At 41.4% G+C, this 23,317-nt stretch overlaps 1 protein-coding gene across 1 annotated transcript in view; it reads right to left on the bottom strand.

The window, feature by feature from the left end:
- The window catches only part of LOC118616915 (multiple epidermal growth factor-like domains protein 6), a 462,674-nt gene that overhangs the window by 403,425 nt on the left and 35,932 nt on the right, over nucleotides 1–23,317 (bottom strand). The window contains 1 exon segment of the mRNA XM_036242486.1: nucleotides 21,024–21,160. Within this exon segment, the coding sequence (XP_036098379.1) occupies nucleotides 21,024–21,160 (137 nt within the window).

The following is a 23,317-nucleotide window of genomic DNA, read 5'->3' as shown; positions in this document are numbered from 1 at the left end:
ATTGGGTCTAAAGAAAACCTTAGCTGTTATAAATTCCATATTAGATTCCCTGCAAACTGCCGATACCCACACCTTTAGTGGGCTTACACGGTTTTTTGTGAGCCAAGTAGCCTGTTAGAATGAGCTCCCAGCTTCTTTGTTTCTTCAGTCAATAGTTCGAAAACCTACACCTCATCCTGCCTTGAACTCCATTCTGTAACCTACTCTTCATTTATTATTCTATCCATCTACCCGTTAACTCATAAACCGGCACCTACATGTGACATAGGTACCCCCAACACACACACACACACACACACACACACACACACGGAGGATTTGAGTGTAAGCCATTTAATTGGGAGTGATAAAATCAGACCAGAAAGGAGAGTTAGCCAATTAAAAGATACATGAACGTGCCACCACCACTTCGGATGACTAGCTCCCCAAACAGGTGAGGGAGCCCAGGCATCGACACTCTCACTCCTGTTGAAAGTGTTGAGGACCACTTTCCTCCTAGCATGTCAGGTGGCAGCCCGGGTAGGCAGGCAGCCCCCGGGAGACAGTCAGCCCCCGGGAGACAGTCAGCCCCCCGGAGACAGTCAGCCCCCGGGGAGACAGTCAGCCTTCGGGCAGACACTCGAATGCTGGCTGCGGAACGCCTGGCAGGTGTGCAGCGGCCGGGTGGGGCACAGGCTGCCGCTCTGGCCGGTCAGCTGCACACACAGAAGGAAGGCCATACTCAGCACTGACAACCCAAAGAGAAGACAGAAAGTGAAAGTGCCTAAATATAAGTACAAAATCTCCTTATTTAGAAGCAATCAGGAGGCTGAAACAGAGAGAGCAAAAGCCACTAAGATTCATTAATTAGGAAAGGCCTCACGGAAGAGGTGACACTGTGACCTGAAAGGGTCGAAAGAAGCCCCCCAGAGAAAAGGCAGGTGAGGCCACTCAGGTGAGGAAATAGAATGAGCACAGGCTCCGAGGGGGGAGCGTTAGGCCCCCAGAGAGTCCGAAAGGCCGAATGGCTGCAAGCAGGAGATGCTTGGGACGGCAGAAGGGGCTTCTCGGGCCGAGACTTCTCATTTTATTCTCAGGGCACTGGAAACCATAGAGGGTTTTTAGAATTTGTATTTCTGGCCTCATTTCCTACAGCCAGGACCTGGAGATGGCCTTGTGACAGTCTCTCTGACACCAACTTAACAATGACTTAGGTTATATCTGCTCCTGGACACTATAAGGAATAGCCAGCCCGATCCAGCCTGGCCACCAAGTCCCTAAGGTCCCCCACTTCCCCCTTGGCTTTTCCAGATTCCTACAAAGAAAGAAGTCCCCAAGGGAAATCCGCACCTTCAGAGAAACCCGTCATCAGCAGCACCAGAGGCTGTGGAAAAGGCATGGCGCAGATCCTAGGCGTTACAAGAGAATTGTACCAGACTAGCGTTTCTAGAAAACTATCTGTAATCCAGATTGTCACCAAGTAATTTCTCTAATAACAGCATAAGAAATGTTAATATGACTTCAGAACCTCACCTATTATATTAATCATAGTTAACAAGCAACATAGTTTTCATTGAAATAAGGTTTTGTTTGAGGTTGACTCATCCTGGGGAGTGTTTAAGCACATGTGGATAAATAAAGGCAGTCACTTGATTATTCTGCAGGTGTCCTAAGTATATTTTAACAAAAAAATTAATTTCCTTTCTTAACTATGAAAACTATAAATGCTAGTGGTAAAAAAAAAAAAAAAAAAGCCTGAAAAACAGATAAATATAAAAAGTCAAGGTTGTCCTCAAGATGCTCCCAGATATAACCACTGCTAATAGCAAATGCATCCATATCCAATATTGAGGGGGCATAGAAACATATTTTTGCATAAATAAAATCATATTCTATGTACTGTTATCTAAATTATGTGACAAATCTTTTTTTAATTTAGGTAAAATTGGAATACAGCATTCCATAGGTGTCAGGTGCACATTATGTGACTTCTGTATACACAAAGTGACCATCACCAAAAATCCAGTTACCATCCATCACCAGACAACTGACCCTCTTTACCCATTTTGCACCCTCTCCAAACCCTTTCCCCTCTGGTAACCATCAATCTATTCTCTGTATCTATGAGTTTGTTTTTATTTAGTTTGTTTGTTTATTTGGGGTGTTTTTTTAAGATTGCACATATGAGTGAAATCATACTGTATTTGTTTTCTCCATCTGACTTATTTCTCTCAGCATAATACCCTCAAGGCCCATCCATGTTGTGACAATTGACAAGATTTCCCTCTTTTTTAGGATTGACAAGTATTCCCTTGCATATCTGTGTTATATCACTTCTTTATCCAGTCACCCACTGATGGACACTTAGGTTGCCTTCGTATCTTGGCTATTGCAAATAATGCTGCAATGAACATAGGGGTAAACATATCTTTTCTAATTAGTGTTTTGGTATTCTTTGGATAAATACCAAGAAATGGATAGCTGGATCACATGGAGTTCTGTTCCTAACTTTCAGAGTAATCTCTACACTGCTTTCCACGGTGGCTGCATTTACCTTCCCACCAGCAGAGGAGGAGGGTTCGCTTTTCTCCACATCCTCACGAACATTGTAACAAGTTTGGATTTTTTGTATTTAATTTAGCAAACAACATGGCATGACCATTTTTCCATTTTGAAATATAAGAAATTACTGTAATGCTTTTGTTTTCTTTCTAGTGTATAAATTTATCAAAATATTGTAACAAACTAATTTAGCCAACATCATGTTGATAGACATTTAGTTTTTTCTAATAGTTTGTGACTATAAACAACACTGATGTCAATCCTCCTATATAAACAACAGATTTAAGATTAATTTTTTCCTTCTAAGATTTCCTTATGAAACATGTATTTCCACTGAGTCCTTTTAGTTCAGGTTTTTGTTGTTTTTGCCCTTTCTCTTCTATGTTCTAGGCCTTCCCAAGTACCAGGTCCCCACTGCCTGGCTATACTTAAGTAGGAGGCACTAGAAGCTTATTGGAAGATATGTGTGATAGAAGGGGCCTATAATTAGTGGGCTTGCTGCCTGGTTATTGAGGTAAATGGTTTTTGAGAAGCTCCTCGAGGTCAGTGTACAGAAATCTGATGTCTAGGGCCATTCATTTTTACAAGGAAAGTATCCCCAATCGGCTGCCTGGAGAAGCAGACACCCTGAGGCTGGTACTTGGGGACCAGACAGGGAAAGGGAGCCCTACTGTTTTCGCCCACCTCCACCCCTACGCAGTGCCAGTCCGCACCCCTTCTGAAGCTTCTCCAATTCTTGTTCTCCAGAGAAAAGAATCAATTCTCCTTCTCCCCTCCTCTCTCTCCCCCCCTCCCTCCCTCCCATTGTCCCTCCATCCTGAGTGAGAGCGCAGCAGGGCTATTTATTTGTCCAGCTCTGCAGTTTGGAGGAAGAGATTTAGAGATTGCAACAACTTCACATACATTCTTTCAAACCTCTGTCTCCAGCCCTACCTATCGCCCTGTGCATTCCTTGCCTCCGCTCTAAATGATAAATGCTGCAGCTCTCCAGGGTTCCATGGCAGGGACCAACAACTTGCCGGAACGGTATAAAGATTACATCAAAGTGAAAACATCTGAGCTACAGATGCAGAAAGAAATCTTATCGGAACTTCCCCTATCTGACTAAAGCAGAGGTTTACTAAAGTCACCTGCCACCGCCGCCCCTCCCATCACTCCGCCACCGCCACTGCAGGAAAGTCTCAGTCAGGGGGGCAACTGACCTTGGGCACTGGGACACTTCAAAGCAAATTGATTTAAAAACATAAAATAAAATAAAAAACCTCATCAGAACTGGCCATCCTTGAGAGCCCTAGCCAGCCCCTTCCCCCAATGAAACTGGCACGAACACTTCACCTAAGCTGCTCAGTGAGTTACTCCCTATGGAGTACTCTTATGTGTGTAAGGAATACATTTTTCCCTCGTTAACTTTTCTGTTGTCATTTAACTTGCAGGCCCCAAACACTCAGACCTAAACTGGGTAAGGAAAAGGTTTTGCTCCCAGCAGTTTCAGCAGCAAGGACGGGATGGTCAGAGATCCTCGCTCATTCCGGAGGCTGCGGCGAGCGCTTGGGATCTCTGGCCAAGCTGGCTTACGGCTTCCTAGTGGTCAGATTCCAGCTCTCTGCCTGGGGTCCAGATGAGCAAAAATGATAAGTCTCATAGCTTTAAAAAAAATTTTTTCCCAAAATTTAGATTTATAGGAGAAAATTTGTATTAGAACTAGTCTTCTGGGTATTGTGACTCTCTGATTTGGATCTCCCAGGGACAGTCATTGTGTTCTTTTGGTCACTGTGCTTGTGCTACTACTGTTTTGTGTTGTGCTGTCTAAAAGTGCTGCTTGTCATGAGGAGAACCACAGGATGGGACACCGGCGTGGGTCCCATAAGCCTGTTGTTTGAGCCAGCCTCACAGACTGCTGAGTCTGCGGTTTTCACAGCTCCGGTGTCTGCTTGGACAATTCTACTGTGACTCACCCAAAAAACCAGATGACTTTCTCCTTCTTCTCAGTGTGGTGTCCTGAGAACTTGACTTGGAACCAGAGAGGGCACTCTCCTTCTCTGGTCTTTTCCCTGCCAGGTGTCAAGGACCGTGGGGTCTGTGCTCAGAGATGGGCAGCCATCAGATGGGGGACCTGAGACATAAAGGGGCATGAGCAAAACTTTTCATCAACTGTTGCCAAACTTCAGGAAGGTCATCTAACTCTGAATCTCAAAGGGTCTCAATCCATAGAAGTCTTTTCGTCTCTTTTCTGAGATTTGCCATCCCAATATCCTCCACCTGGTGTCACAGCTTAGCAGGTGGGTGATCAGAGGTTCACCATTTTGTGGGAGGACTGGAACTAAGCTTTCTTACTGCCTATGACAACTTGGATTTCTTCTTTTCAGCCATAGGTGGGAATGACTTTGGATTACAGAGGTGGCACCTTCCACACCCTCTTCCCAGATGCCTTTGAGTTCATGATAAGCCATGAAAGGCTTATTGGTGAGAGTCCCATTTGGAATGGGTATATCTATGCCGATCCTAATTGTCAATAGCCAGATGATGGATTCTTTGATTTATAAACTTTTATATTAAAGAATGTTTAGAGAGCGTTCACCGTAAATAAATGTTCTATTGGTACTTCTAGGAGGGTCAAATTGAAAAAATATAAAAAGCATCTTGGCTAGCCTAAAACACTCCCTTAATAAAATTAAAGAGAAGACAGAAGTCACTCAAACTTCTGTCCCCTTGCCCCCATCAAGGGCTCTCCAGGGACTCGGGACTACCAAAAGCAACCAGCTGGGGCTGAAAAGAGACTAACTGAAGGTAGACTGGATATTGTATCCACTCAGATGAATCTGAAGACATTCAGATGGCTACTGGATGTCTCTTCAATCTCTCACACAAATTTTAGTCTACACCTTCCGTAAGACTACATATCAGGGCAAAAGAAAACCTTAACAATTGTGTCTATAAATATTGGTAAAAAGCTTTTGCTCTCATATTGAGGAGATAACAACTTGTTCCATCGGCCAGAAACACAATTAGGATGAAAATATAAAGCCGGGCAAAGACAAGAACTAACTCGTACATAAACTAGTAAATGTTGCATTACTGTGTTACTCCTAACTCAGGGCTAAAACTTTAGAATGAAAGCCATAAGATCTCTCTTTGCATCTATCTGTATGTTTATGTTTGCTTTGTGTCATGACATAGAATATTTTCCTACCTCTGAAATGTATTACCAAATTCATTCCTACCATTTATTAAAAGAGCTCTATTCTAATTGGCTTAGAGTAAGAAAGCTCTTATATAAATTGAATATTACTAAACCCCTAGAAGTATAGAAACTGCTCTGGCCAGTTTGGCTCAGCAGTTAGAGCATCGGCCTGAGGTCCAGAGAGACCCAGGTTCGGTTCCCGCTAAGGGCATGTACCTTGGTTGCAGTTTGTTTCCGGCCCTGGTTGGGTCATGCAGGTGGCAGCCACTAGATGTGTCCCTTTCACATCGATGTCTCTCTCTCTCTCTCTCTCTCTCCCTCCCTCCCACTCTATCTGAACAAAAAATGAAAAAATCTTCTCAGGTGAGAATTAAAAAAAAAAGTATAGAAACTATTCCAAATATTTTTCTAATTCATATGTTTTGGATAAATCTTTGGCAAATAAGACTGGGATAATATTGTTATTGGTTTAATAAAAATGGGTAATTCTTCTGAGTAGTCAGCATTCAGTATTATACAGGCATACATTTTGTTTTACCTGAGTTTACTAGTGAAATAAGCTAATATTATATGTACTAGATATTAAAAAGCATAATGAATTTGATTTGAATCAAATTGAGTCATTATTTTGATAACTTTATTTTAATAACAACATTTTATAATATGTCTGCCTAAAAAACAGTTTCTAAAATCTTTTTGGTATCTTGTAGCCCTAAAGTGATGCTAAATTAAACAACAGATATTTATTAAATAACTAAATCATTTATAAATAAGAGCAAATGCTGACACATTGATTATTAAGCATAAGTTAGAATGTATATATTTTTAGTTTCTTATTTTTATATGGTTCAAAGAGGCTAAAGATATGAGCCTGTAAATAAACATAATCTTTTTACCACAATAAGAAATCATACTATAATGAAGCACATATCTTTAAAATTGTGAGATGGTATATTCATCTATTTTGCTAATCGGCTACAAAATGCTGGTATATCATTTACAATGGTCTGCTTCCTAGTTTTCTCTGTGAAAGAAAGTCTTCTCTATTAGTCCACTCAGGCTGTCATAACAAGATACCACTGACTTTCATTTATCACAGTTCAGGAGACGGTAAGTCCAGGATCCAGGTGACATCTGATTGATTGAGGCCTCTCTTCTGGCTTTTAGACAGCTGCCTTCTCACAGTGTCCTCGCATAGCCTTTCCTCCGCGTGGACACACACACACACACACACGCGCGTCTCTAGTATGGCTTCCTCTTCCTACTAGGGCACAGTGTTATCAGATTTGGGCCTCACCCTTAAAACTTCATTTAAACTTAACAACCTCCTTAAAGACGCTACCTCCACATACATTCCCATTGGGAGTGAGGGCTTCGGCACAAGAATGGACGCAGCATCATGGTCACTAATTCATTCCTTAACAATTCCTAGTGATAAAAGTAAATTATAATAAGAAATGTGAATGGATATAGCAGAAATAACAAGGGTAAAGGGAAATAACTGTGCATGAAAAGCCTGTAAGAAATACAGGATGTATCATTGTTAAAAGAAAAAAGAGAGTAATGTTGCCCTGAAATAAAATGTGGCCAGTTGTTCCACAGTGACAAAGAAGAAAAGAATAGCACGAAACCTGTATAGCTATAGAAAGCGTGGTACATTTACACAATGCAATACTACTTGGCCGTAAAAAAGAAGGAAATCTTGCCTTTTGCGACAGCATGGATGAACCTGGAGAATGTTAAGCTAAGTGAAATAAGCCAGTCGGAGAAAGACAAGTACCATATGACTTCACTTATATGTGGGATCTAATGAATAAAATAAACAAAGAAAATAGAAACAGACTCATAGATACAGAGAACAGACTGACAGCTGTCATGGTGGGTAGGGTTGGGGGACTGAGTAAGGTGAAGGGATTGAGCCAAAACAAAACACAAACTCATAGACACAGACAGCAGTGACAGTGTGGTGGCTGCCAGAAGGAATGGGGGTGGGGGAGGTAGAACAGGGTAACGGCGGGAGAAATGGCAACACAAGGAGACTAGACTCTGGGTGATGAACACACGTGACGATATACAGATGATACATTACAGAATTTTACACTTGAAACCTATATAATTTTATGAGACAATGCCATCCCCAATAAATTAAATAAAAATAAGAAGAAAAATAAAAGCTTAAACTAAAACAAATAAAATAAAGTTGTAGAGGTTTGCAGAAAAGAGTTTTATGTTGAATGGTCAAACCGGCTATGGTTGGATAGTTATATATAGGTTGTTTCTATTTTAGTATTAATAGTACCTGAATGCAGAAGTAGAGTTTGGTTTTCTCTTTCTATTAAAATGGCAGTGTTTTCTGGGGCTATTGGTCTGCCCTTAATAAGAGATTGTAAAAGGTTTTTCTTTACCCTTTAAGTAATCTGCCTAAAAAACAAAGATACTGTGTCTCATCAGAATAATTTCCTTTGTTGTCTTCATCAAGTTCTTGACTACTTAAGATAATCCAGTCTTCTGACTATTGAAAAAGCTAAGCTTTTTAAAAATAAACATGTTACTTTATCTAATTACCTTTACAATATTGTATTGTCACTTTGTTGAGTAGATAACTAAATATTGTTCCATAGTGACCTGTGATCCTATTTAATCAAGTATTCAAACATTTTGACATCTTTGATATTTCACCTTCTAAAAGTCAAATCCTAAATAAAGTCTTGATTTTGAACTGACTTTAAATTTCCCAGAGGACTCACGTCAAATCTCCAAAGATCCGTTCTTTACTTTGTAAAAAGAGAGATATTAAAAATTAATTAGGTGGGTTGAACCGCATGAAAAGCATCGCCAAGTAAGAAGAGAGGCTTGGCCTTCCCCAAGTTATATCTATATGGATAAATATTGTCAGCATGAGTATTCAGGAATTGTATGAAGTTTCTAGAGATTTGTCAATACCCTCACTGTCCATGATATGCCTGGTACTATTTTGCCTGATATTAGAAAACAATAAATATTATCTGTCCTATCTTTAATTTTCACTTTTAAATTCTGTATGTCACAGAAACAACCAAGTTTTATTGTCAACTGCATTACTTTTATAAAGAACTCTCATCAGATCTGTAACCACAGTTATCTGAAGTCTTTCGTCAGTCACAGGTACTGTTTTACTCTGATGTTTTCCTGAAAGCTGTTGCAATCAGCTAGAGGACACAGTGTTCATCTTCAACAAAAAGGAACCTTCTCAAAGACCCATAAGAGAGGACTGTACCAGGTACTCTAGGGAACAGGCTTGTAATCAGTCATTGCTCAAAGAACTTTGAGATCATAAATAAATAAATCTGGATTTCCAGAACTCGAGTGGAAAAGCCAACAGGTTCATGAAGCTACTAACCCAAGATCAAGCAGAACAAGAATTAAACACCCTCTTATTAAACTGTTATATAATCCTTTACCCCAGGCTTTTGAGTATGATGCTTCCTACAAAATACTCCTATACATATGAATAACAAACTTTTCTCCTGTTAATCTGTCTGTTGTTCATTAATTTGCAGGCTCCCAACCACCAAACTTAAGTTGGTAGTGGACAACGTTTGCCTCCCAACATGGGAGAAATGAGTATTGTTGATTTCTAATTAAATTATACAGATGTCAAAGACAATCACCTGGATGAGAGTAATTCTTCAAAATCAATGAATATAAAAATATCTACCATGTAGTATATAGGAAAATTTTGTACAGTTGTGTTTAAAAGATTTTTGTACATGTGTACTCAATAATATGTATTCTTCATTAACAGGAACATGGATATGTACACACATGCACATATTCAAGCTTGTGTATTTTGCTGAATAAGTCTCTATACTTACTAAATGTTTTGCTCTGCTTGGTTTTGGATCATAAAAGATATATACTGAAATATCCCATAGTTAGACATTACTCTTTGCAATTTTGACAGTTTGGCTATTTATATATTTTGAGGCTTTGTTAAGAGTTTATAAGTTGATGATTATTGTATCTACTTGTTGTATTTATTGCTCCTTTTATCATTATGTAGTGAGACTCCTAACCCATGATAATGTGTTTTATATAGTTTTGTTTTATAACCTAATTGTTTTTAAAAATCATGTTGTCTGATGTTAATATTTTTATGCCAATTTTCACTTGGTTAACATTTTCTTAACCATATCTTATCCCAATAATTTATTTTAAATCTTGCTATATATACATTCTTTTATATCTATGGCTGCGTTTTTAAAAATCTAATTTGTTAGTTTCTGTCTTTTAATAGATAAGGTAAATATAGTTATACACATTCATTACCAGTCTAACTGTACTCGTTTTTACCATCTTATTTTGTGATGTCTGTAGACCAGCAGTTAGCTTTACTCTTTTCCTCTCTCTTCCTTATGGCTGTTGGACAAAAAACATTTTCTGTATTGTCTGTTCTCCACAAACGACTTGCTAGTTTTAAATTATATTGCTAATATTTTAATGGTTTTCTTCACATTAATAGGCGTGTTCCTGGAAGTACTTAGCATGAGTCCCCTGACGTTCTGGAGTTTCATGTAAGTGAGTGTGATTCTGGCCCGTGAATGTGTGAACCAGAGTCAGGAGACCTGCTGAAGAGCTCACCGGGTAAGGCTGGCAGAGACGCAGCTGCAGTAGGCGCACCGCATCGCAGTTCTCCCAGGATTCAGGAAGGTGACGTGCTTCACGCAAAGGAGCACAGAGATGAGAGGAAGGGGAGAAATGGTCTCCATGTGGCTATAGGATCAAGTAATCACACATCTAACCAAAGAAGTGCTTGGGACATACGGACCATTGGCAGGACCCAAAGGAAAACTGTGCAGCCTCTGTCTGCAATGATCCTCAGAGACAGACTGGGTCACAGGTGAGTACTCCCCAGGAACCCAGGGCACGCTACCTAAAATAGAGGTCACCAATTCCAGACAGAGCTCAGCCAAATCCAAGTAACATCAAGCACCACCTCCATGGGTAGCAGGGAGTCACCCAGCTTCACCCCTTTTCCTCACCCTTCCCAATCCGATGGGACCTGCTGTTGTTAGAGGAAACAGGAGAAAAGGCACCTCAGAGCCAGCCCACAGCCAGCCCTGGCCCTGGCCTCCCGGCCGCCAGAGCTACAGTTCTGGCCTGTGGTTGGAGAAAAGGGGAGTCAGAGTTGGAAGACTAAAGCTTCAATCCAAGCTAGAGTCAGTTAATAAATGAAAGTGACTAGAAAATTTTGGAATCAGATAGTGACTTGTAAGGATGGGATTGAAAGTAATGATTAGGTCCGACCAGTGTGGCTCAGTGGTTGAGCATCAACCCATGCACCAAGAGGTCGCCAGTTAGATTCCCGGTCAGGGCACATGCCCAGGTTGTGGGCCCAGTCCCCAGTGGGGGCATGCAGGAGGCGGCCAATCAAATGTTCTCTCTCATCGATGTTTCCATCTCTCTCTCCTTTGCACTTCCTCGCTCCCTAAAATCAATAAAGAAAAAAAAACTTTTTAAATAAAATGAAATAAAAAAACAAAGTAATGATTAGCAAAATCTAAAATTACAAGCAATCCCATGTTATACCCAGCACACTGAGACTTCTTCCAAATCAGCAACACTGGTTAACCTGTGGTTTCTGCAATTTGTCTTCCTGGACACCCCACCCGGAACCAGAGTTACTGCCCTGTGATATGGTTGGGGCTTCCACAGACCCATAAACCTGGCTCAGCTCTTGGACATGGGCTGGTTCTGTCCTCCCGGTGCTAAGTGCACAGCCTCTGGGAAATCAGTGTCCCAGGCAGCAGCTGTGGGGAAGGGGGTGGGAAGGGACAGTTCCTAATTCCACGTCTGGCTTTCAGCCCTGTTATTCTCTAAGCCTCTAAGATGCCTCTGTCTGCTTCCAGACCCAGAGCCTAGCAAGTCCCTCCTGGACCACAGCTCACAGCTGCTTGGCTTTCTGTTTTCTCTCTGGCCCACCTAAAGGTCTAGTTCTACATTTTCACATAATAATGTTTTTTATGTTTTTAAGCTCTTTTATATAGCTTTGATAGATACTTTGAGCTGATGGGGCCTCAAAATATGAACTTATAATACCACAGCGCCCAGAAGTCAGACTTATTTTTTATAAACTCTTAAATGTGACCGTTTCCCTCCACCTTCACATTAGTGTTTCCAACCCAGGTCAGTGGGGGCGCAGGGACAGTGCTCAGCAAATCACCTGTATGACTTTGCCGAAAAGGGCTCCAGTAATCAAGGTGACACAACTGAGTTAACGCATTACAGCCTGTGGCATAGTGCCTGAAGCATGGTATATGCTTAGGAAACATCAGTTACATATTTTTAAGCTCATAAAGTCAGAGCTAAGATTGTTCAAAGACAAATTAGTTATCAAAGCAACTTCAGCACTGCTGCCAATGTGTCGTGCCATGAAATCATGAAAAGAAATAATGTTTTGTTTTGTTTGAAATCAGAACTTAGCCCTGGCCGATTTGGCTCAGCAGTTAGAGCGTCAGCCCGCGGACCAGAGAGTCCCAGGTTCGGTTCCCGCTAAGGGCATGTACCTCCGTTGCAGTTTGTCCCCGGCCCCGGTTGGGGTCGTGTGGGTGGCAACCACTCGATGTGTTTCTCTCACGTCAATGTTTCTCTCTCTTTCTCTTCCTCCCTCTCTCCCTCCCGCTGTATCTGAAGATAAATGCAAAAGTGTCCTCAGGTGAGGATAAAAAATAAATAAATAAATCAGAACCTAATCTGCCACTTCCTGATGAAAACACTAATTAACATTAATCAAAGGCACCATACCGCCACTGCTGCTCTCTGGCTCTTTGGTGCCTAGGTGCGGAGAAGCGTGTGCCCTCCAAAGCTATGATATGATGTAAGAACAGCTGTGCACTTCTCCGTTCCTTAAGCTATGAGTATAATGTTCTGGAGCCAACAAACGACAGTGTGGCGACCTGAAGGATGCCACAGGTATCGGGAAGTGCAGAGAAATCAAAATGCGGGATTTCAAATGAATCCACCCTGAAGATCCAAGTGTGTTACTGTATGCCACTTGCCTCTTTGTTTCAATGGGCCTCATCTCGCCACAGCTGCAAATCAATTTTCCCTGCTCCCTAACTGAATTACACGTAACTGTTTCTATAAATGACTGCAGACATGAAAGTCATTTTCACTTAATAACTAACTATTAATCTCCTATTTCTTAGTGTCACTTTAGTATAAAATGCAAACGAAAATTATGCTAAACATTGCAAATTTATGGCAAGCACCAGCCCTTGATTTATATTATTATAGATGGTTTATCACCAGAAGCAATCTAAACAAAACTCCATCAGACTGATATTACAATTTGTATTTATTTCTCCCAGCACTAAATGGTTCTTCAATTTCAGAACCACCATTAATTTCTTAAAAATGCAAATCTTTATTTCTTATTTTAATCTACAGTAATTTCTCTACATCTTCAGAAGATTAGCTTTTATATAAAATATTCACATAGCGATTATAAATGATACTTTGCTTTCTTTGGGCAATCTCTTCGCTCTCACACATTAACGACTTAAAAGGAATGGGTGGTCTCTATTGATCAGGGATATAATGGGCTAATAACGTGGTCCTCCTTTCTTTCAAGTGCTGCTCTTAGGACAACAAATCAAATCAAAGTCTTTCCTACTTTGTGACTACCTTAAAATTGTTTTGCCTACTTCCTTAATCCTCTATTGTTATATCTTCTTTCGGAATCTCTGGTAAGACCTAGTCACCAGCTGACCTTGAGCAAGAGGAAGCTGAAACTATGTATCCTTCACTTAGCTTTTACAGCCGGAAACACTGGTGAAACTTCGCCTCACCACACACACTCACGCAGAGGAGGCGCCCGGCCCTGACTGCACCCCTGGGTCAGACTAAACATCTTCTCCCATCGTTAGTCTGTCTACAGCCGAACCCAGCCTCCCACACCCAGCCTCCTGCTCTAACCAGAGCTTTGCTAAAATCATCCTGATTGGAGTGCACATTCCCCACTATTCAAAAGCTCCTAGCCATCTCCTCTAAAAATCAGAAGACAGGGCAATGGCATCTTCTCAAGTCCCCCCTAACCAGCCATGCGTTCTGTTTGTCAGATCTATCCAGCTAGCGCCCTCCTTGACCTACATCATACATCACTGCTTCGTCTTCACTGGTGACCTCCTTGCCTTATGATGGGAGAGAGACCCCATATAAATATGTTATTGATTCTATATAGAAAAACAGTGGTTGATTTAGAGCCTGTGTTTTCTTTCTAAAAAAAATTCTTAGTACTAATATATGTTCGACATCAAGTCATGGATAGTGACAGCAATAGCTCAAAAATAATGGAATTCACATTGCTTTGAAGAGACTGTGATGAAGAATTCATGAATTCCCTCCGCAAAATGCCCTTGAGTATCTACAATGGATCAGCCTTTGTACCAGGGCCTGTAATACGGTCACAGGTGATCTGTCCTAGAAACGAGTGAAACCTAAATAAACTTCAGGGCCTACCAAGGGCTGCTTTCAACCCTGGAAGAAGTTAAGCAATATTTTCACATTAATATATGTTTTTTGTAAATTTTGCAAATATAAGATATATTTGTACTATTTACGAGAGCTTCCCAGGTTTTAAAAGTGTCAGGCTCCAAAAAACTGTAATTTATCCTTGATGTCCAAGGAATAGTTGCATAACTACTCCATAGGCCAGGTGTTACATGGGCCATTAATTTTCTAATAGGAATACACAAATGGACCAAAGTGTACCCAATACATCTCTGATATAAAGCCTTACTCAAAAGAGGCTTGCTAAATTAAAGTCACTTCTGCCTGCCATGTCTGGGTCAGATGAACTTCCTTCCAATAACTTGGAAGTCTTTTATTAAATATGTCTTGTAAGGGTTAAAAGAATTCAGCTTTCTCTCATGAAAGATAACTGGCCTTACTATTCGACATCCTTTTGTTTGTCAAAATTAAATTAAGGTTAGTACTAAGGTACTGAAGTAATATATTACTTAGACTGGGGATATGGCTGGAAGGAAATAGAGAAGACTGATAATGTCTTCCATTACCATATGATGTCACCTTTCCAAAGTCAAAAAGTCTAAGACAGAGATGAACTAAGTTTCAGGTAAAGGCTTTATAATTGATTTCTTTCCCACTGAACAACTAACTGAATATGTTATGAGGAAAGTTACTGTTTCCCTCCTTGGAAACACAACACACAGAGCAGATTTTCTAACCTTCCCCAGCATCGCTATTCCAATGAGAATCCATTCTCCGGGAGCTTTTTTTTTTTCTTTTCAAATCTACATTTTTAAAAAGTAGTAATAGTTTTACATAGTAAGGGAATCTGCTAGATCAAAGGTTTTCAAAGCGTGGTCACTGGACCAGCAGCATCAGCATTATCTGGGAACTTGCTAGAAATGCAAATTCTGGGACCCACCAAGCTGTGCTGAATCAGCAACTCTGGAGGTGGAGCCCAGCCATCTGAGCTTTAACCAGACGTCCAGGTGATCCTTACACATACTGAAATGTGAGAACTGCCACCCTAGAGATCTACTGAAGATCTACCCAGCCAGGTATACACACACTGTCCCTCAGTGCTCAGAACAAGCTAACTTCTATCAATTTATTTTACTCTAAAAATGCCAAAAGGCAGATCCAGTTTTGCCTACATTGTCGTGCAATTTGCAATCATGAAATAGACATTTTACTAACACAGGTCAAGAAAACAACTTGTGGTTACAGCTTCCAGTCCCCACTGATTCTCCAACGGTGACAAGGATCTCATTTGGGGAGCTTGACAAACACCAAAGGTGAAGAACCATAGCTCAGTGAGTCTTTCCCACCTCAGAGGCTCAGGGACCAGGCTCTAAACATCGTTAGAAGAATAATGAAACTAGCAAATTCTCTCAACAAGTTCCCGGTCCACTGGACTATAAAAAAGATAAAATGTTGAATTAAGGAGAAAGCAATATGTCAAAAAGACTATTTCAAAGAAACCACATTGTAAAAACTACAAAAAAAAGGATGATGATATATTCACTCCGGTTTCAAGACACAAATAATAGCATGAGAAGCTCTGCACAACTGAAGTGATGTGTAAAATTCAGCTTTTGATAAAAGGCCGTATTAAGTAGGTAAACATAATATGTAATCGTCCAACAGCCACTCATGAGGCCCATTCAATTCTCCTGGCTAGACAAACAGCATGACCCCACCTAACTGCCTCCAAGACTTGCATTAATCTCTTTATAAATCTACGTCCAATATTGTTTCCTGGGGACAAGGACCATTTCTATTAGTCTTTATATCCACAGTATTCTGCACGGTATCTGACACATAACTGGTGCTTAATAAATATATACTGAATCAAGGAGTATTTGTCATCAGTCATCCAACATAGGATGACATGGAGTAGTGGACCACCATGGGCCCAGGGACATGGCATGGCACCCCTAGTCAGTTCAGGTGATGAAGGAAAGTCCCTCAAACAGGGTTCAAGGGTTCTCCTGGACTTGGGGTGGTGGTTCTTGGGCTTCAAAGAAATAATCAGTAAGGGCATCAAGGAATGGCTGGGAGAGAGAGCCTTTATCAGCCCAACCCCCATAATTTCTACCAGACTCCCCCAAACTATCCCAAATAAATACGTATAAGCAAACGAAAGCAGTTGTAGGATAGACACCTCGTCTCCCTTCCCAAACATGCTGTCATCCTAAACTTTCATACATAAGGACTCGGGGCCACCGGAATGACTGACATAAATGCATTCAGTCACTTTAGTACTCAGAGAAGACACAACAAATTGATGACTGTAGAAGGCTTCTGTCTGTCTAAAGATGCTCCTTAAATGTTTTCTCTCCTCCTCTTTCTGTTTCTGGCCACTCTGAGGTCACATCAGGTTGTAAACAGTCCCTGTGCTTTGGTGTGGATCTTAGGACATGTGCCGATTCACTCAACTGTTTTCTGGGTCTGCTCCTGGTCGCCGGACCTCCAAACCTCTGCACCAGCCAGCTGCCAGGATATATTTCCCGACCAAGCAGCGGCTCCCACGGTCTGACCTGCCAGGCACCGAGTGAGAGCCCCTCCCAGCCACTTGCTGGCCTGGCACCCTGTGGGGGGGACAGCGGAGGAGAGGGAGCCTTGGCACAGTCGGGTTCAGACACGGCCTCTCCTCTGTGGCCACCGCAGGACACGTGAAAGGGAATGATGACTGCAAAAGGGTCACACTGTGCAACCGAATTCAAAGAGTATGGTCCCCACCAAATATAAGTAAAAACTAGATTATACATAAGCCTTAAAAGACCAGAAACACTTCAAACCAAATGCTAATAATAGTTTTCTCTGGCTTGGAGGATTATAGTTCTTTGTGTTTGTTTGCTAATACTTTATTCCTCAGAGTTTCTATGCTAAGAGTGCATACTTACATAATTTGAAAATTTATCATTTTAAACAAATGCATGAAGGAGCGAAGTCTTGAGTTCAGTTTTCAATTAAATAAGTATGAGGCAGACTGGCTGTGGAGGATTTTTATCTGTTTTAAAATGATTAAACACAAAAAATAGAAATACATTGAGATGATGGAAATTCCTTTTTCAAAAGTATCTCCATATTATTTAACAGTCTATGTAGTTTTCCCTAGATGCACATGCATTTTTCATCTGCTTACAATGTTACTTTCACTCTAAGAAGTTCAGAGCTGCTCAATAATAATTGACCCAGTCACTGTAATATTGAGACACTGACAGGAATTGACTATTGAAAATCAAATTTCAAAAGTCACTAAAGACTTGTGAAAAGGTGGGAGAAAGGGGAAGAGAAGAGAACCAGTGCTTACTAAGCATCTAGTATGTGCTAGCACGGTGCTAGGTACTGATGTACCTGATCACAGAACTGCTAGAAGGACCCAGAACTCAGGTTTAATGTCTCTTAAAGGGAAACTCCCTAAACAGCAATCTTCTCTAGACTGCTATTCTCCTATCTTTATAGAGTAAAAACATTTTATTAACCAACTACAGTGATTCTATGCCCACTGTCTTAGAAATATTAGCAGAAAGAAAAGAAAGGGCCCAGCCGGTGTGGCTCAGTGGTTGAGCATCGACCCCTGCACCAAGAGGTCCTGGTTTGATTCCCGGTCAGGGCACCTGCCCAGCTTGTGGGCCCGATCCCCAGTGGGGGGCATGCAGGAGGCGGCCAGCCGATGTTCTCTCTCATCAATGTTTCTCTCTCTCCCTCTTCCTTCTCTCTCTCTAAAATCAATAAAGAAAAATTTTTTTAAAAGGAAAAATGAAAGGGAGAGAAGGGGAACACAGGAGTGAGGAAAGAAGGAAAGAAAGGTGATGTGTGTGATGCCTGATTTATATATTTACACCAATCAAGCGCGTGTGTTTGTATGTGTGTGTGTGTGTATACACACACATATATGTATATGTGTGTATGTATCAATTAAATGCATCAGCTACGGATGGATTGTTATTCTATTTATTTTTTTTAAACAAGGGTCAGAGAATCAAGAGAAACTCCATTCAAATAACAATTTCAAAGGACAAACTAGGATTCCTGGCCACCTCTCTTCATAGAGCAACTGCCAGGCAAAGCAATACGAGTACTTTCATTTATTTCCTTCTGACACCTTCTTGTACAATTCCTACCTGCAGTGATCGCTTCCTTTTCTGACTTCCTATTTCATTGGGACCTAACTTACATTACCTAGCAGTCAATTATATACTGTTTCTGTTTTTTCTTGCTCTTTATTATTTTCCATATTTTAATGTTCTCTTTTCTACAACAGTACATAGTCTTTGAGAACCAGGGCCACATCTTAGTATCTTCCTTCATGCCCAGCTCCCAGACACCTACCTCAGCACCTAACCAATTGTTCCACAAGCCCTAGCTTATAACTGTGCCCTCCTAATGTCCCGTGGTGCATTGCTTCTCACACCACCACCACACGTGTAACACTGGGCTGTGTGTCAGAGATGGACATTGATCTGTCTGTTCATGACACTGTAAACACCTTAAGGGCAGAGAAGGTGCCTTTTCATTTCTGCAGCCTCCTCCGGGTTTCACAGTGCAACCGGTACATTATAGGTACTCAATATACATCGACTGGCTTAAATAGATTAAGATGGACTTCTAATGTGTCCCAAGTCAGCGATGTAGAAGCAGAGTTTGCTAAGCACCCAAGGGAGACTCACTATCCCCTTTCATGGCATTTTTGTTAACATTAATCACGCACTTAAAAAGGCCACAAAGTTTAGCAGAAAAAGCACGAGTGTTGAAGTCAAACACTCCAAGCTGAAATCAAAGCTGCCACCACTTTCTTTTCTGATGTTTCTATTTTCAAGTGTTCATTTTAGCTGCAAAAGTCCTTTCTTGATCTTGAAGTTCAAAATTACCCAAGCAACACATGAATTAAAGATTTAAACAACATGAGAGATTCCTGCAAACTTGAAAATATTGTCCTACGTGTCTTTCCCCTGCTTAGCTACATCAAATAACCGCTGTCAGCCACCTAGAGTGCTCAGCTCTGATTCTCTTTATCTGCATTTGTGTGTGTGTGCGCGTGTGTGCATGTGTGTGTGTGTACACACTTTTTCTTTTGTATTTTTTACATAAATAGGTCCATATTCTATACATATTGTCTTATTGCACTTTTTCACTTAATTCTTATCTCATCCAGTATTTAATATCAATCTGCATGGTTTATCTGGCATTTTAATAGCAACAACACTCTGTAGTTTTGTGCCTTTGAGAATGACAATAAATGTTCTGGGCCTCAGTTTCCTCACCAGTAAACTGGAAATAGTATCTACTCCAAAGAGTTGAGGTAAAGATTAATTAATGTATGCAAATCTCCTGCACGTTTGGTGCTAAATAAAATACAGCCATTGTTGTTACTGTTATTAACTTTGAAGCATAGAAATTAGACTGGGAAATTCCTTACTTCCTCTCAGGGCTGATCTTTGCAGGGTTTTAAGGAAGCGACAGTGAACCAGGTGCTCCAGGACCCTCAACGCTGCACTCAATGTTTCAGGCGGACTTCCTCCCACACTTAGGAAGTACAGGGAGTCACTGGGGGTCTGCGGGAAGGGAACCTGGACTTGCTCAGGTGCTTCATTTCCATAGGATTACAGAAGGGAAAGGGTGAGAAGAACTATCTCCCTCCTAATTGCCTTGCAGGGAATCAGCGATGTGACTTCACCTTGTCATTAACCGGAGCCAATCTTCGAAGACCTGCTCACAGCAGTGGCCTCCCGACATTAAACAGTGACAAGAACAATACCCACGGGCAGCTCCAGTCTACAGCTGTTCTTCCTTCCGCATCTGCTTTCCTGCTCCAAGAACTCGTACAGTGCATGCCTATCAACTCTGGATTTAAGACGGCATCTCAATACATACATTTTAAATAAGACCCAAATCGCTGATCAAAACTGCTTGAAGTTTTCCAGATGCAAGGACATTTATCTACAGCCCTTCTGAAAATAAGGGGGAGCAAAGCCCAAACCCTGTCAAAGTTAATTAGATTCATGCAAAAAGCTTAACAGTCCTATGCAATGTTTTTCCTCTATTACATATAAATGTACAATAATTCTGTGAACACTGGGTTTAATTGCTCATAATATTTTAATTAAGGTTATGCTTTGTATAAATATCAACTCATTTACCGTGACTACAGTCCTGTTTAAAGGATGGAGTCAATCTGACAGCACCTTCATGAAAGAGAGCGCCTGTTAAGAGCGTGGCTCTTCTGCAGTCTGGAATGCTAACGGGGGTTAATTGTCCAAACAAGCCTAGTACAGACTTCAAAACGATCTTCACACTTTACTGACAGAACAAGGTAACCAAAGTTTTATGTGACCTGCTGACCTAAGACCATGAATAACATGATGGCTCTTCTCAGTCTCCATGTCTGCTTCCTGAAGACCAGGGCTCCTTTTTAATATTTATATTGTGCCGCTGCCCTTTAAACAGACACCCTTTAACTACTGTATTTGCGATTCAGATGATCAGATAATTAGATGTAAGATTAGATGCACCAGAAGAGATGGCTGCCTCAATTAATCTTACAGCCTGAGCCGCTGCAAATCACCCCTCGGTGTGGAACAGAAAATATCAAATTGAGTTTTCAGCGGCAGAGAAATTTCAAGTCTGTAGTCATTTTAAATCCATCTGAGGCAAGGATATAATTTATTACTGTATTCAGAATTCATGTCCTCTTTTTCCAAAACACCGATTTTAATTAGAGTACAGAAACCCAAACGAGGAGAAATAAGGGGTAAAAAATGCCCTTCTATTCCACAGGGATCACTACCTGCTCTTTCCATAGACAGTACCTGTCGTGAAGTCCATGGGCGCCCTGGGTACATAGTCGTTCCCTATCGAGTGGCCCTCGCCACCCTCCAAGGAGCAGTGAGCCATCTCCCGTCTGGGCTGCTTTTCTTCCCTTTGCTACGGGTTTTCGTATTCAAATTTCACAAATCACTTTGACTTCTAAAGTGATCTAGTAGTTTGTTTCATCAAATACATGAAGATGCAAAAAAATCTCGTATTGCCAACTATATGTACTTTTTATAAACAGAATAGAATTTTGAACAGAATAGAAACAAGATATAAAAATAGACCTTAAAACTAGAAAACAGATGGCAATAAAAGATGTCAGGATTTATCCATGGGTGCTATTAAGAGGAAAGTGCAAAATAACCAGCCCATTAGATTCTTTTAAGAATGTTGAATAAAGTAAATAATTTGAGCTTCTACTGAAGTCACAGGGCCTTTCGAGAGGGGGGCGTGTGGGTGGTGTTTAAGTAATCTAGTTCACAATGCCCAGATGGGAAGTCGAAGCTCGAATCCTATGCTAGGACTTTACCACAACAAATCCAAACCTAAAGTCATTCGAAGCCTTCACTTCACCTGGGAATGCTGTATTCAAAAGTTGGAGTTAATTATGTTAAAAAGTCACTCCATTCATTCAACAAATATGGATAGAATACAGGGAAGTTTTTAAAAAGAAGCAGCTGCAAAATAATTCATAGGGGAAAGAAATCTCCATAAATAACAAGAGGGCAGGAATTGCTTGTCATAAACTTATTTAATATTCCTCTGATCTCTGAATATGACGGTGACAACATGTACAGATACACTAACGTCTTCAAAGATAACCTAAAAGAGAAATGTGTTAATAGCAACCTGGAACCAGAACCGATGAGTTTGACCTCATTTATTGCTTGATGCACAACTAAATCAGAGTACACTTTGCATATTTGCTGCTAAATTGAGCTTCTGCAGGACAGAGACCACAACCCATCATTTTTCTCTTTTGTATTCACAAAGTAGTTGCGTTATCTTTAACCATGCGCTAATGATTTATATAACTAGACGGTGGGCATTTAAAGAGCAAGGAGATGTCTTCTGCATGTTTGTACTTCCCTTCGCTGCTTTTGGTTGTGCGTCGGGCACCAGCAGAGGTTGCATGCAAGGATGGAAGGAAGGTGGGAAGGGAGAAAAGCCGCCAGCTTGAGAAGCTTTGATTCCCAAGACTTGCTATGAGTATCTTTCCTTCTCTCTGGAGTTTGTGGATGGCCTCAGTATTCTACCAATCACCCTACTGTCTTTGGTCCTCTCAGACCTCTCCCTCTTCATCTGCTTTGGTCTGTCTTCCCAAGTTCCTCCTGCTCGTGTCTGCACCATCCCACGGCCTCAGCCTCAGAGCCAGGACAAGCAGCCGTGCCCCAGCTGCCTGGCTGGTCTCCTTTGCCTTCTTTCTCCCCCCGACGTTATCTCCTGAAGCTCTCGCGGTGCTCTTTCCTCCTCAAGTCTGCGTTGGCCTCCAGAAAACACCACACACCACACATAAGCTTCTCTGTACCACCTGCTGCTCTCTGGGCCTGGGTGGCCCCCTCTAACCACACATCTCCACCGGTCGGAGGCTCCGACTCCCCTGCAAGGCCAGCCCCGTGGCATCCCTCCAGGCCCTGGACGTTCTCATGGAGCCCAAGCTCGCGTCTGCCAGCTCTCTGCTCGGGCAGGAATGTCTGCAGACTGCTCAGGCGACCCTCGCCGTTTCTGTGACCATCAGGTCTCCCTGGGGACACTGCGATCTCCTTCTTAAAAACCCAGCATGCTTTGTTCAACCACACACCTGATGCCTTTTTCCACAGCAGGTGCTCAGCAAACGTGTGTTTAACGATACCATATGCCCTCGGAACCTCATCGCACACACTCCGCAACCACAATCTCAACAGTGATCAGGGAATCGAAGTTTAAGAATCGATTCCAGGCGTCCATTAATTTTACCCTTCTATCGGAAAGCACATAAATGTCTCAGTCAACGAAAAGTTTACTGTTATTCAATACTCTTCTAACATGGATGTTTCAAATTACAAATACACATATTTGTAGTTTATACATATTTCTCAGCCACCCAACCAAATATTTCTACAAGCACATGACCGTCTCTTTATCCTTTATTCACAGTGTGTTTGATTTGTCTAGACATCTCCCTCTGTGCCTTTGATATGCTGGGGCACCGGGGCACCTCTGCTCGGCCACTGTCCCTGGGATGACTTTTCTGGGGCCTAGGAGTGGTTCTTCACTCTTTCGTCTACT

The sequence above is a fragment of the Molossus molossus genome, unplaced genomic scaffold, assembly GCF_014108415.1.
Source record: "Molossus molossus isolate mMolMol1 unplaced genomic scaffold, mMolMol1.p scaffold_m16_p_5, whole genome shotgun sequence".
NCBI lineage: Eukaryota > Metazoa > Chordata > Mammalia > Chiroptera > Molossidae > Molossus > Molossus molossus.
The sequence above is the reverse complement of the archived record's forward strand: the minus strand, read 5'-3'. Positions and strand labels throughout refer to the sequence as shown.